This window comes from Drosophila sechellia, chromosome X (assembly GCF_004382195.2).
Source record: "Drosophila sechellia strain sech25 chromosome X, ASM438219v1, whole genome shotgun sequence".
Lineage (NCBI taxonomy): Eukaryota > Metazoa > Arthropoda > Insecta > Diptera > Drosophilidae > Drosophila > Drosophila sechellia.
This window is the reverse complement of record NC_045954.1, coordinates 3474045-3488663: the sequence shown is the minus strand read 5'-3', so window position 1 is coordinate 3488663 and position 14619 is coordinate 3474045. Positions and strand designations below refer to the sequence as shown.

Here is a 14619-nt window from a genome sequence, read left to right as displayed (position 1 = left end):
TGGGTATGGATGTCGTGGGTCATAGGTCAAAGTGGAGAGACTTACCCGAGACGTGAGGGCGACCTTCGCTGTGTCCATTGGCAACTCCGGCGGCGCTATACTCGTAATCGTGGGCAGCGGCTGCGGCGGCTAATTGACTGCGCGGACTGCTGTGACCGTTGCTCAGACCGTTCCCGTTCGCATTGACGGTAACGTTGGAGTTGGCGCTCGCGTTACCGACGCCGACGGTACCGTTGCCATTTCCGTTCGTGAACGGTGGCGTTGCAATAATCCCGTTACTGCTACTGCTGCTATTTCTATTGTGCTGGCTGCTATTGTTGTTGTTGATAATGGAGTGGCTCTTGCAGTGCACCGACTGCTGCTGCTGTTGGGGCAGTGCCACGCCCACGCCCAGGGCGCTACCGCCGCCGCCTCCCGCCTGCGGGAGCTTCTCATGCTGCTCGAGGAATTGAGCCGCCTGGAGGAGCGCCCTAATGCCCCCGATCCCTGACATAGCATACACAAACTACCGCACTCCTCTTCTCGCACACACAGACGCACACGAGCACTCACGCACGGGACAAGGACGAACGCGTAAAACAATAAATATATATATTTTGGAGAAAAAACCCCAAAATTTTTACACCACAACGGAAAGGGACGATGGCGACGAGTACACGCGAGAGAGCAGGATAGCGGGAGGAGCTTTAAGTTGCGACACGTTTACAGTTATTGTTGAAATAGTTGTTGAATTGGTGTTGAGAATTGGTTCAGTTCTTATTTTTTGTATAAATTTTGGTTGAATCTTTCGTATTTGTTTTTAATTAAATGATTGTTAAAAGTTCTTGAAAGTGGTTTTGATTTCAAATATTGTTTACAAAATTGTTTGTTAAAAGTGGTTGCTGATTGTGGTTTGTTTTGTTGCTTCGAAGTTGGTGAGTTTTTTTTTGCCGCTTTAGATGTTGATTGTTCGGTGGTTCTAGCTTTCTGTTGCTTATGATTTGGGCGTTTTGTTTCAAGTTGATTTGGCTGGAATGACAAAAAGTCACAGTGGCTGTTAGTTTTCTCTACAGGCTACGTACTCGTAAATAATACTATCTTTTTTTTTTAACCTGACCAGATGCTTATCGATTTCAATACCGCCTAATTGGAAGGAAAATTACACGTATTTCGAAAACCTGATACTAATATTATTTAGCACGCAACGTCACACACAAAACGGACACAAAATCGGGCAATAAATAAGGTTGGTTGACATCTATAGTTGGTAACAAGTTCAAATTGGTCGACTCCAAGCCCACTTAGTTTATTTGTATCTTCTTGCCACTCTGCTACCAGCTGTGCAGCGCTGCCAACGTCGACGTCAGCAGCTGTTGCGTTTGCGCTAATTGTGCACAGCTGCGTGGCAACAATACAGACAAAAACACCAAACAAAACACCGAACAAAATAGCAAATAAAAAGAGAGAATGAGAGAGAGAGAGAGAGAGAGAGGGGGATGGAGAGAGCCCCAACCAACTAGTTGCAGTCAACAGAAAAGGAATTGCTATTGAGGGGAATAAACGAGAGCCACAGGAACAGAGTGCTCTCCCTACGGTGGACCAGTAAAGCGTATATTATTTGCCACAAAATTTTAAACGAATTCTGGACTATGAACAAATGCACAAAACTGATCAAGTCGCAGATTCTGACTCATATTAAATGTCCAAATTGGATCAACATAGCTTAGTTTTCACCGTAGATGGCGAGATAAAATAATGTAGTAATGAAACAAAAAAAAAAAAAGTAAAAGATTGGCGCGTGCGCGCAGGCATCTTCTCCTCCCTCTCCGACTTCTTCACCCGGTCCCTTTTCCTTTCCCCATCCCTTAACCCCTCTTTTTCATTTCCCATTTTTCATCTTTCGTCAGCTGCTGGTTTTCCATGTGCGCGTACGTGTGTGTGTGTGTGTGTGTGTGTGGGGCATTCAACTGAGCGGCGAAAAGCATTAAGAGAAAATAATGTTGCATTGTGTTTATTGTTGTTGTCATAATTTTGATAAAAGGTCAAGGGTCGCGCGTGAGAAAGAGAACGATATAGGGCATTGCAGCCGGCTTTATTGCATTTTAGCCTTTGCAGCTGCTCTCTCTTCCGAACTCCCCATCAATGTGTCTCTCTCCCTCTGAAGAGAGAGGAGAGAGCTTCGCGACATGACCGAAAGACCTGCGAATGGCGCTGCCTTGACATTAGCGCGCTTTAAATGACCGAACCACCGAACCCCCCACCCCCCTCCACACACACCCTCCGTTAACCACCCACTCAAATTCACACCCCTCATTATTTCGATAAGCCAAATATATCCACTAATAGAGATACATATTTTGGGCATCCAATGCCTACAATCCACCAACTAGACATAAAATAATCGCCATCCAATTGAGTAATTTCATTTTTTTTTATCAACTATCAAAAATTAGCACCTGGTGTTTTTTTTATATACATTTTAAAGACTCAATTAGAACTATTGTAATCTATTCCCAGCGTCAATTGTTTGGTTTAGCGCGGGTGACATTGCTCATTGTCAACTGAGACAAGAGCAAAAACAAGAGCCGTGGAGAGAGCGAGGATGAGACATGGCGGAGAAAGCCTGTGGCGCGTGGCAAATTCTATTAAATATTCAAATCGAAATCGCTTTAAGCGTCCCGAAAAACGAACAGGGAAAAAATCGCAGTAATTGACTGCGACACCCACGCAACCTCACACTGCACGTACAACTTATTCGTGAATTCGAGAACCCAAATAATATATATGTACGTACGGACGTATGCATGTATATGTACATGTGTACATAACACACGCATCATATATGAGGTATATTGTACCTGAAACCGAAAACAGAAAACCACCCAAAACAGGAGAACAGGAGAATAATTCCACCCCAGGGTTCGCAGTTTGAGGGCCAAGGGTCGTCATCGTATTTTCGAAAATACCTTATAGGGTATAGGCCCATTGTCAGGCTTTCTGCGCCAGCTTTCTTGGCCTGCGTGTGAAAGGAATCCAGGACAGTAGAGCCTGGCTAACACGAATTACCAAAGGGTGTATGGAAATCAAAGAATATTTTCAATATTTCAATTCTTACAACAAAAAGGTAAACTTATCTTGCAATGTTAGGAACAAACCAGAAGCTGTTACATGTATTTATGCGATAGTATCTCGAACTGCCTTGGCTGGGAAATTGCGATTCTTAGCACCAGAAGGTCCATTTTATTGAGGTACTTCTGTGCGTTTATGAATCGAAACGGAATGTGCGGAAATCAAAGGGAAACCTTTCTGGGACAAAACCGGAACAGGACTCGAAAGAGGGGTTGTTGCACACACAAGAGGTGATTGAGATTCCCCATCCAATAATCACATTAAACACACTACTGAAACTCAAAAGTCAAAATGCAAAAAGTTGATAGGGAAAAGGGCAGAATAAGCGAACGATTTAATGGAACATTTTGCGGTTGATTTGACCTAAGCTAAGAAAAATCTGTAATCTGAGAAAAAGGTTTCGGGGAAACTCAATCCTTTTTCGGTAATTTCGGGAACGGATACCTGACCTGATGATTAATCTTAACATTTTTTACTCGAAATTAAAAAATATACATATATATGTGTACAAAAAGGGGCCTTGTTTTAAACAATGCACTCAAGGCAAACAACAAATAAATTGTACAGACGGAAACTACAAAATAAAATGAAATAAAAGCTCTCTGTGAAAAACAGGCAAAAGAAAGTAGAATCCAAAAGAAGGAAGCAACAGACAACAATAACAACAAAAAGTTCTTGCTTCCCCGTGATTTTGAAAGCTCTCTTTCCTTGGGGTTTTCCTCTGTTTCACTGATTGCTCTCCCTCCCACTCTACGCACTTTCTTTGCATTTCCTTTGCGCTGACGGTTTTCGTCATGTGTTTTTGTTGCTAATTTTGAAATGAAGAGTGATGAAGCGTGCAAAAAATGAAGAAAAAATTCGTTTTTGCACGTTTAAAAATAGAAATCGAATATCACTCGCGTTTGCAAATTATTTCCCTTAGTTTTCTTTCATTTTCTGTTACATTTAATAGATTTATTTTTCAAAACTCAAATTCAGTACGTAGTCAATGTTGTTCATTGCATTTTGGTCAAGTAAGAATAAAAATCCAATAAGAAAACATTGAGGGTGGCGATGTATTCTAGATTTACGATGGCATATTAAACGAATGCATCATTTCTTGTTGTCCATGAAAAATACATTTTTTTAAACTTATTTTTAAATTTAACTCAACACCCACACACACGCACGATTAAATAATAAAGCTGACACTTATCACGAATACCCATACAATATTATTATTTAATGTGTTTTTTCTTGTATTTCCAAATACTTTGATATCTTTTGGTATGCACAAACTTGGTTGACAACTTAAAAAAAATACGCGTACTTTTTGTATCTTTTTTTTTTTTAATAACTATTTAAGTTTTTTGAACTGACGCAACTTTCAGAGTGTGACGTCTGCGGCGACGGCGACTGCGACGCGCACCCTACGGCAAAAAAACGTAAAATGAAATGGGATGAACGGAACGCAAAGCGAACGACTAAAAATGCCAAGGCAGCAGAAGAGAGCGCAAGAGTGGAACGGCGTAAGAGCGACCAAAGAGAGCCACAAATGACTACGATTGTGTGTGTGGGCGAATGGCGTGCCTAGTGGGACAGCAGAAAAAAGCACGCGCTCCACTGTAAAATTCTTCTTGTTTTTGTTATTTATGTGTGCATGGCAGATGGCTTGGAGAAAAAATAAATAAACACACTCTCGAAAAGGGCACATGCTAAAACAAAGCCAAAGCAAAACATCAAAAATAAAAAGCTGAAGAACGGGTCTCTCAGCTACACAAAAAGAAAACAGTATTCGGTATGACAAGGCGAGCCTAGGTTTCAAATTAAATTTAATCTACGTACAGGCAATATCGGTTGCATATAAACAAAAACAAACAAACAGACACTCTGTAAGGCGATAACAACAAAAAACTACTTCAGAATGCAAAGCAAATGGGGGCAAATTAAAAACACACAAAAACAACAAAGCCAAATGAAGTTGAGCGAATGAAAAAACTAACAGTTGACCAAATGCACGAAAATATAAGAACAAAGACAGCGGGGTAAATCTATGCAACAATAATGGAAAAGTCTTTAAAACCATATAAATAAAAACAAATTTCAAAGACAAAAAATAGCACAGCAACAAAACGTTCACCATGAAATACCGAGACAAAGCAAATGAAAGAAAAACAACACACGCACACTAGCAGAAAACTTTTCGTTTTGCACTTTAAACCTAAATATTGCGCTCACTATTTACCGTTAGAATTATTAACCACTCTGCTGCTGCTGCTTCTCTTCTTGTTCTTGTTTCTGCTTCTTCGTTTGTGGTTGCACTTAAACGTGAAAAAAAAGTAAAGGCAAGCTAAGGTTTCTTTTGTAAATTTTTCTAGCTTTTTTTCTTGTATATAACTTCTGTTTCGGTTTCGGATTCGGATTCTTGTGTTTTTTTGTGTTTCTTAATTCTCGTATCTTATTTATTGTTTCTTGTGATCCTACCCGACGAATGCAATGACAGAAGCAAACTAAATGCGGCCGCCGTTCAATTTTAACTTTAACTTTGCCAGCTCGATTGCGCTGCCTCTGCCGCGGTCGGTGCCGGCGTCGCAGTCGCATCATTCGCAAGGCGTACGAGTGCAGCCATAAGAGAGCTGGACGGGCGAGAGAAAAGACTCAAAGAGAGCGCCGTAAAGAGAGCGCACGTGACGCGTTGCAAATATAGCATCGGTCAATCAAATAGCAACACAAAACGAAAATTTCGTTTTGTAATGCCCGTCTTGAACTAAACTTTAGAGTTCTTTCATTTCATCTTGAAATGGTTTACATTATAGATACTGCTGAGTTCGAAAATAGGATATGTTACCATTCGCTACATATTTAGGTGACCATAACTGTCGACCAGTTGGTGGTGTTGTGTCTGTTTGTCCGTTTGTTGATGTTGCTCTTCATGCGCTTGTGCATAGCGAAACAGGAAGATAGTAACAATAATAACAGCAGCGCAAAGTAATTGTCACTTCTGTCAATTCAGCTTTTTTCCCGTTAGATCTGGCTCTTTTTTTTAAGTCAAATTGCGGGGGCAGAAAAAAAAGAAAATATTTTCGCGTAGCACATACAAATATCGAAGGAGTTACATACGTAAATATTCGAACTTTATCATATAAACTTGCAGGTATATTTTTTGAAAAAAAAATGGAAACACTATTAATGGTCGATAGGGCTAGTCCAAGCAAAGATACCCAAGAACTTTAAAGTGAACCAACAAACGAAATAATAATAATTCATTATTGGCACTTGTATATGTACATATGTATCATTGTTGTTGGGATCACCCTAAGATGCTGCAAAGGCTCTCTTCTTCTTCTTCTGCGTTCGCCTGGGCTCCACATTCTCTTTCGTATTCTCATTTAAATTGTCATTCGCATTTGCTGCTGTTGCTGCGTCATTGTTTCGTCCACGGCAACTTTTCCGCTGCTTCCTACCCCCATCTGCACACCGCTCCCGCTCTATCCGCCCCTGCACCAACACCATCTCTGTCGCAGTCGACGTCGCTGCCACTGTAAATGCATCGTTTCATGCACATATGTATGTAAGCAGATATACGGTGGACATTGCCTAAAAGCAAATCTACATGTGGGTCAAAAAATAAGTTCTTAAAGTTTACTACAGCTTTGATCGGAATATGGTTCTGTAGTTCTGAGCTGCATGTACTCAGTTTCATCCTGGACAGCTTTGTTTGCCGCACTCTAGCCCGTTATCCGGTACATTCTCTTCTTTCCCAGCTCATCGCGATGTGTGTGTACTGTAGTTTCGTTCGCTACCAAACTGTTTGCTCGCTCACGTTGCTCTCGGTGGTGGTGTTGCTGATGTTGCTGGTGTGTTTTGTTGGGACTTTTGTTATTGTTATGATGCGTCGACGTCGGCGATTTCGAAACGTGCTGGCATTTGTGTGGAACGGAACTTGTTTTGATCTGCATGGCCAAGCTCTTGCTGTCCAAAAAAGCTGGGCCCCGGGCAAAAGTTGCAGCGTGCCACAGCAGCAACATCGCCCAGCAAACTGTTTGTTTTCATAATTTCCATTCTGGAAGAGGCTGTGCATTTGGGAAGCATGTTGGGTGAGGGGTGGTGAGGGGCCGGACAGCAACAATGTTGCCCTCGCAGCAACAACTCAACAATTGCCAAGGGTTCATTGTACTTTTTGGGATCTCTGTGTTTGCCTTCACTCCCGCCCATTTCCCTCCTCCCTTGTTCATCAGCCCTTCCTGTGCCATTGCTTTATCATCTGCGCTTTGTATTAGCTTTTGCTCAGCACGCATTTCTAGGTCAAAATTTACAATTTCGGATTTTGTTTTTCTTTCCAGCCCTCGGAAATGAACATTAAAAAAAACTGTTTTCGGAATATCATTAGAATGTTAAGTGCTTTAATTAATTGTTGAATCTTTTTAACCCCAAAACTTTTTGCAAGCTACTCATATAAAGTGTACTTGAGGCTTGAAAACTTTTTAAAACCAAAAATTTCAAAACCCACCACTCCGTAACCCACCACACCGAAACCTACTACCACCAAACTGGTCCCAGGAATTGCTAAACGACATTAAGAGTCTACATTTGTAGACTGCAGAATCTCAGAAGAGTCCTTCAGCTTACATTTTTTGTATGCACATGCACATTGTATGTTTTTCTAGGCATTTAGAAAAACACCAATATTTTTAAACTATAATTGATGACACTCCAGAAGAACTCTTCTTGTTATCGTTTTGACTAGGACAAAAAAAAGAGTACAAAAACTTGTTTTGCTCGCTCCAAATCTTTTCCTTTAGAACTTCTTCGGGAATTCTTCTCAGCCCTCTTGAATTCTTCTCCCCGTCCTGGTGCCTCTTGTTTCCTTTGGAAGCTACGACGAAGAGGCTAACAAAAAGGAAAGCGCAAAGGGACATAAACAACGGAGACCTGAAGAACGGGAAGGGGCAGGTGCAATGCAAAAAAGAAAAAGTTCAAAGTGCATGACGTCGCGAAACGGAAATCAAGTCCAAAGAGGAAGAGGTGGAGAGAAAGGCGAGACAAGCTCTAATTGGAGTTCGATACGCACACAAATGTACTGGCGGCAAGAAGAAGCAGAGGAAAAAGCAGCGTGGGCGATTTGACGAAGGAAGAGCAAGCTTGCAGAAAACCGGGTGAGCAGAGAAATAGACCGAGAGAGCCAGCCTTAACAGGATGACGAAAGAGAGCGTAAAACGAAAGGAAAATGCGACGCAAAAAAATAAGGCGCAGGTGCGATGCCAGGATGTTAAAATGTTTGTGTGTGTGTGCGTGAGCAGGAGAAGGTGGGGAAAAATCAGAGCAGCACCAACAAAATTCGACATTAAAAAGGAATTTGAATGGATATTTTGAAAAGCCCTTTGCAATTGATAATAAACAACTCTTCAACAACACCTTTGCTTATGTTATGAATGATTCTCATTGTTTCCTTAGAAATTCAAATCGGAACTATCATTGAACAAATTCGGGGTTATAATGGCCTTAAAGAGAAAGTTTGATCATATTCGAGTTGTTTTTAAATCAGTATAAAGGGTATCAGGAGAATTGGAGAGCAAAAACAAGCTGCAAGTGGAAAAAACCGGAAGACAATCGGTCAAAAGCGACGGCGCAGCAAGCGAAGAGAGCCAAGGGAAGCGCCAAGCAGCACGAAAACCGGGCTGAAAGGAGTGAAAGAGAAGGCGAGAAAACAAGTGAATGAAATCCGAAGAGTCGGACTAATGAAAACAACAATAACAGTGCAACAATTTGTTACCGCAACATGTTGATACTAAGAGAAGCAGAGAGTGAGGAGAGAACGAGAAAGAGAGAGGAAGCTGTCCTGTGCATCCTTCATTCACATTCACGACTAACACGACTTTGGCTCCCAGCTTTCCCACCACCCCTCCTCTCAACCATTCAGCAGCTCATAAAGTTGCAATTGAAGCCAAAAATGTAAGAATAATGTAAGCAAGCCCAAGTAAAATGTACGTGGCTTACATTATCAGTTAAAAGAGTGTATTTGATTTTACTATATGGGAAATTTGTAGGTTTTTAAGATTGGTTTAATTTTGCTAGTATTATTTTGAACACAACTGTACACAAAGATTAAGCCGAACTTCATAGCCCCTGCAACATTACACCCTCCTAACCTCTTAAGCCTTCCTTGTGTGTCATTGCAACCAGAGAGCGCATTAGAAGAGCCATCTATTTGCATTTGTCGCCTGGGCCAAGGGCTCATGAATCGACTTTTGGCTAGGGGATGTGGAATGCGAGTGGGATCTAGATGGTGCAACATGCACGTGTTTGTGGCACCACCCACATATGTGGTCAGAAGGCAATTAAGGACGTTACAAGTGGAGATGAGCTTATGCGGCTACAATAACGCCATATTGCAGTATTAAAGAGAAGTTGAAGGACTCATAATCGCTTTCTAACCAATTCAATAAAAACGTGTACGGGTTAGAAATGAATTTCAATGCGAGTCTAAACCAAACAGTTTTCATCTTTTTAACAAACATTTTCTCAACTAAAGCAAGCAACTTTAGCTAGCTTATAAAAAATAAGAAGGAAACAAAATTTAGTGTTTCGACCCCCGCAATCACGTCAATCCCCTCGCTATCCCCTTCAATACCTTTATGTAAGCCTAACTAACTTGAACAAAAAATGAAAAGAGCCCACGAAAACCGTTCACTTGGCAACAAATCACACAAAAATGCGTGCCAAAAAGTGTTTTACTAAAAAAAAAAGAAATAAGGTGTGCGGCTGTACAACGTGGCGTATGAGTAATGCAACCCTCCTCTCTCTTTTTTGCCCTTTCCCTTCTGCAGCGCCCATGTATATATGTATGTACATATGCCCGTATGCATGTATGTATGTATAAAACCCAACAAATGCAGGCGAAACAAGTGACGGGTTACGATGCAAGTGTTTTTACTTCTGGCATTCCAGAAAATTTCAATTATTAAACAAAAAGCAAGAGTATACAAAAAAGAAAAGGGTGGAAGACTAGAGTGACAGACAGGTAGCCCAAAGCGTAAGAAAAACCCTTATACCCTTTTGAAACGGGTAGCCAAATAGTTAAGAAGTCTATTTTTAAGATTTGTGATGACGCTTCTATTAATGCCACATTTTGTGCTATTCGGTTTTTCAGCTGCAACTTAGTTAAAATAAGCCGAATAGCCAAATGACTCTCTGTTTTAAATAAAAAGGAAGGGTATTTGGAAAATCAGCTTACCCAAATAACTGCAACTGCAAAAGCGAAAATAAAGCGAGAAGAGTCGTCTTTAAATTGGCTGCTCTTCTGCTTCTTCTTTATCTTCCGACAGCTGTAATGCGGAAAAGAGACGGCGAATGAGCAAGTGCACATGAAATATTTACAAGTGAAAACAAACAAAAACAAAAAAACAGGAGTAACCAAACACTTTTGATAACCCCAAAGGCGACATCTGGTTGCAAGTCGCAACCCACCTCTTCATGCTGCAAAAAAAGAAGGCAAACGAAATCTAAATTGAAGGAAGCCAACAAAGCAGCCCAAAAAAAAGCGGAAGCCCCGCAAATCCTGCCTGAACGAAATATTTCAACAAAGAGAGGAGCGTCAAAGGGTTAGACATCAATCAGATGGGAGAGAGCTTCGTAATCGCGCCATAAATCAAAAGAAACGCGAAATTTCCAAAGAGCTGCTCGATTTAATCTTAAACTTACTGCACAAAAGATAAGATATAAAGTATCTCTAATTACCTCCCATATATGTACACATGTATGTGAAACAAGGGTGAAAATGTTGCGTATTAAATATGTTTCAATTCGGGATTGAGAATTTTCTTCACGTTTCATTGGTCTAAACAAGCAGTGTGTAGTGTCATTTTCCCGGAGATTATTCGCTCGCAAAAAACCTTCAAATTGTTCCTACAATGCGACGACTTTTCAATTGAATGCAACGAATATCGCATGAACTTGACAGGTCAACTTATTCGCCCTCTCTCTCCCTCTCTTTCCGTCTCGCTCTGGCCCAGTGCGTCGGTGCATTAGTGTGTGTGATTGCAGTTTTCGAGACTATATATAGCCGCTTGATTGACGGACTGACTGACTGATTTCCCAGCCACTAAGCCCTGACTCTGACTCTCCTGACTTTGATTATATGGGCTTGCCCCATCATCAATGTCTGATTGTTGTTGCTCACGTGTTGTTGTGCTTTCGGTACTATGCGGGCCTACGGCACAGTGGTCCCGACTGCCCTAAAATGACTGCGATTTAAATACAGCAAGCATGTACATACATATGTACGTCTTCATATGCATATCAAAACTAAATATACATATCTGATTGCTTGACATTAGTTAGTATAGTTCTTAGCATGAGTAATTTTCTGGCGAATCACATGATTTCGTTCCATTGTACTTGTTATTTAGCCGTTGTTACGTTCACCATTTACATAGCACACCAGCGCACACTGGCGAATGCAATCGGCCTTTGGCTGTGTGCGTGTTTGGACATGTTTGCTGCACATGGAAAGTAAACGGTGAAGAGCAATACGGAGAATCGGAGAGCGACAGCGTGCAGCGGAGAACGTTGCGGAGGCAACGATATGCAACTTTTATGCCACATTTCATGCATAATTTTCGCTTTGCTTATGCATTTAAGCCCCCAGCACACCTCCCCCTTCCACTTTTATTTCATTTCATAGTAACGCCCCTGCATGTTTGCCACCCCCTTAATTTGAGTGCGACATTTAACATTGAAAACGAACGTTGACATAAATGCAATCAGCACGCGCTGAATGCGAGCAAGAGATAGAAAATGGAGAAGAGCGAGAGATATGAAGAGTCGGTGGGTGGGGCGCAGGGGCGGCAACAACTTGGCTCGATGATTTCGGTTTCATTTTTCGCTTTTCGACGTCATTCGGACTTCGACTGCAATTCAGCACACACGATTATTTTCGAACCATCGAAAGTAAGGCACTGTATTAAACTAGGAAAAGTTATCTCAGCTCTCGTTATCATCGATACAACGAGGGGGGGGGGGGTGGGGGGTTATGAGAAGAGCAGTCTTAACTTAATTAAATTCCGGTTAAAAATAGCAAAAGTCTTCTGTGGAAAATATAAAAAGCCGATGCAGTCTTCATGCTGCGCTTCTGCTCTTCTTGTTGTTGTCTTCTTGAAACCTCTTATTCTGGTTCTGCTGCTCTTGCTTTTTTCCTCGTAGTGCATTTGCATGCATAAATCAATCAAGCTGAGTGTTTGCACACATATACATATATGTATGTGTGTGTGTGTGTGTTGCTAAAAAGAAAAAAAGGGCGCCCATTTCGCCCCTTCTTTCCGAACCCTTTGCACTCTGACCCGAGTGACAAAAGCGCTCGAGTGTAAAATGCAGCGCCCATTTTGGGCCAAGTGAACCGACGTCTGATGTCGATGACGATGGTTTTTCTGGGCTCTGTCACATGGGCAAACAAGAAAGGGGCAAGCCGAAGCGTAGATACCCTTGCAGTAATCAATTTATATACATACATATATTTTTGGGATGGTTTCATTACATAGGTGACTTTAAAACTGAGAGACTAGTTTGTCAATCCAGAATGTACAGAGGTGTTCAAAAGAAAATACTTTTATAAATACTTTTAAATACTTTTTTTTACAAATACTTTTGACCACCTCTGTATGTATCTTTCATCTCTAACTTCTAATTGTAAGGTGCGATATAATTTTTTTTTGCGGTTGCTCAAGAGCTTAACTCCCTCATGCTTTTTTTGCCCTGTTTTTTAACATTTTTTTTTTTAGCAAGACGTGAGCAAACACTCTTCTCTCTCTCTCAGGCTGTTTTTGTAGTTTTGTTTTTATCAACATTATCAAGTATCTTCGTTTTTTCCATTAACCCCACAAGGTGAACATGTGTGTGTGTGTAATCAGAGTGCCGCACTCTAATTAGCAGCAAACAAATTTCCAAAGTGGCGAATTCTGGGAGGGGGTGTGTGCCAAAGAGGGTTAATTGGGGATGAGGGGGTTGCAATTTGTGCTGTTTTCAACTTTTCACTTTTAAAACGCCGTCTCGGCCGCTGCTTCTTCTTTCCGGGTACATGATATGGCAGGGTAAAGCAAAAGTCGTTCGGCTTCGTAGGCCGATACAAAAACGGATTGAATTCGGCGAGTTCGTCAGCAGTACGGATAACCTTTGATCGCTGCAAAAAGCAATTTGCTTGTTGGTGGAAAGAAAGTGGCTTAGGGTTACATATATGACATATCTTACGGATAGATTTAATCACTAAAAATTGCACATTTTAATATTATAATATCAAAAATGTATTTATGCAGTCCACTTTGGATTTTCCCAAACAGCACTGGCCTTTAGCTTCAGCTGATCCACGCACACCAATGTCAGAGTGCAAATACACACACAAGCAAAACAAAGCAAAGACTTATCAGGCGAAAAAAAAGATAAACATAAAGGGAATCAATGAGCGGGAGAGCGAGAGAGAAAGAGAGATTAAGAGCTGAATGAGGGCGTATTTTTCCTTCTCCTTCAGCCTCTTCTTCCTCGCCGTCTTCATCTTTAGCCTGTTCTTTCTTTTGATTTGATTTTATTTTTTTTTTTGTTTTTCATGCATTTTATTTATTTTCTTTAAAGGCGGAAGCATAATCAGCAAATGTGTCTTAGATGCTGTTGTTGCTGTTGTTTTTGTTCGCGGTGATAAGACAGCAAAAACAACAGAGAGTGGTGATTACGATGGCAAAAAAGGAGGAGGGCCGTTGAGAATCTTTTCATGCTCTCGTATTTTCCCATATATTCTTTCAGACTTTCGGGGCCAAAAGAGTGAAACAGGAGGAAATATGGAAATACATTAATCTTAAACATAAATTATTTCATAAAATTATTATTACCTATTACTTAAAATACACCAATGAATACGCCCAAAAAAAAACAAGGGTAGCATATTAAGCCATGCCAAAACAGTGCACAACTAAAAAAGTTTACAGTAAACTTGGCTTTCAGGCAGTTTGTCTTTGGCCCAGGGCATTTTTTTTTGTTTTGCTAATAGTGGGACGGAGGGATGGATAAAGGGGATAGGGGGGCTTACCGGGAATAAACACAGTGGGGAGCCACTAAAGTGCCCAACTAATTGGAATTTGGCACGTTCAACCAGTTTGCCACTTTACCGAGTTCATTTTCCTCTTTCTTCGCTGACGTTTCTCTATTTTCCTGCTCTTCTTGTTTATTTTGGCGCAAGGGGAACTTGTCAAACAGTGTAAAATATAGTAATCTAATTTCCAACACATAAAATATAAACTGCAAAACCAGCTTTATTTGGTATTTAATTCAATTTACTGTTGACTCAACTCATTTATTTGAAACCTAGAATGTAGATTAATATACATAGTAACCTTGAAATGCGCTCTTGAATGTGCATTTGTTGAAATATAAGCTTATCAAAGTCGTAAAACACTTCCTTTTATCACAGCCCACACAATTTCTTCTTTCACTATCAGTCGCCTTGTTCCTTTTAGTTTCGACGATTATCGAAATGTTTGAAATACATTT

General features: G+C 40.8%; 1 protein-coding gene across 8 annotated transcripts in view; it reads right to left on the bottom strand.

Annotated features, from left to right (window-relative positions):
• Nucleotides 1–14619, bottom strand: part of LOC6612574 (uncharacterized protein DDB_G0271670) — a 31318-nt gene that overhangs the window by 9476 nt on the left and 7223 nt on the right. For 3 of the 8 annotated variants that reach the window (XM_032724266.1, XM_032724270.1, XM_032724271.1), the window contains exons 1-2: nucleotides 5333–5598; nucleotides 46–1008 (exon numbers count right to left, since the gene is read on the bottom strand). In XM_032724266.1, coding sequence (XP_032580157.1) covers nucleotides 46–493 — 448 coding nt within the window. In that variant the 5' untranslated portion in view covers nucleotides 494–1008; nucleotides 5333–5598. Of the gene's footprint in view, nucleotides 1–45; nucleotides 1009–5332; nucleotides 5599–10321; nucleotides 10413–14619 lie in introns of those variants that run through there. The other 5 variants (XM_032724269.1, XM_032724272.1, XM_032724268.1 and 2 more) reach the window with 4 other exon arrangements.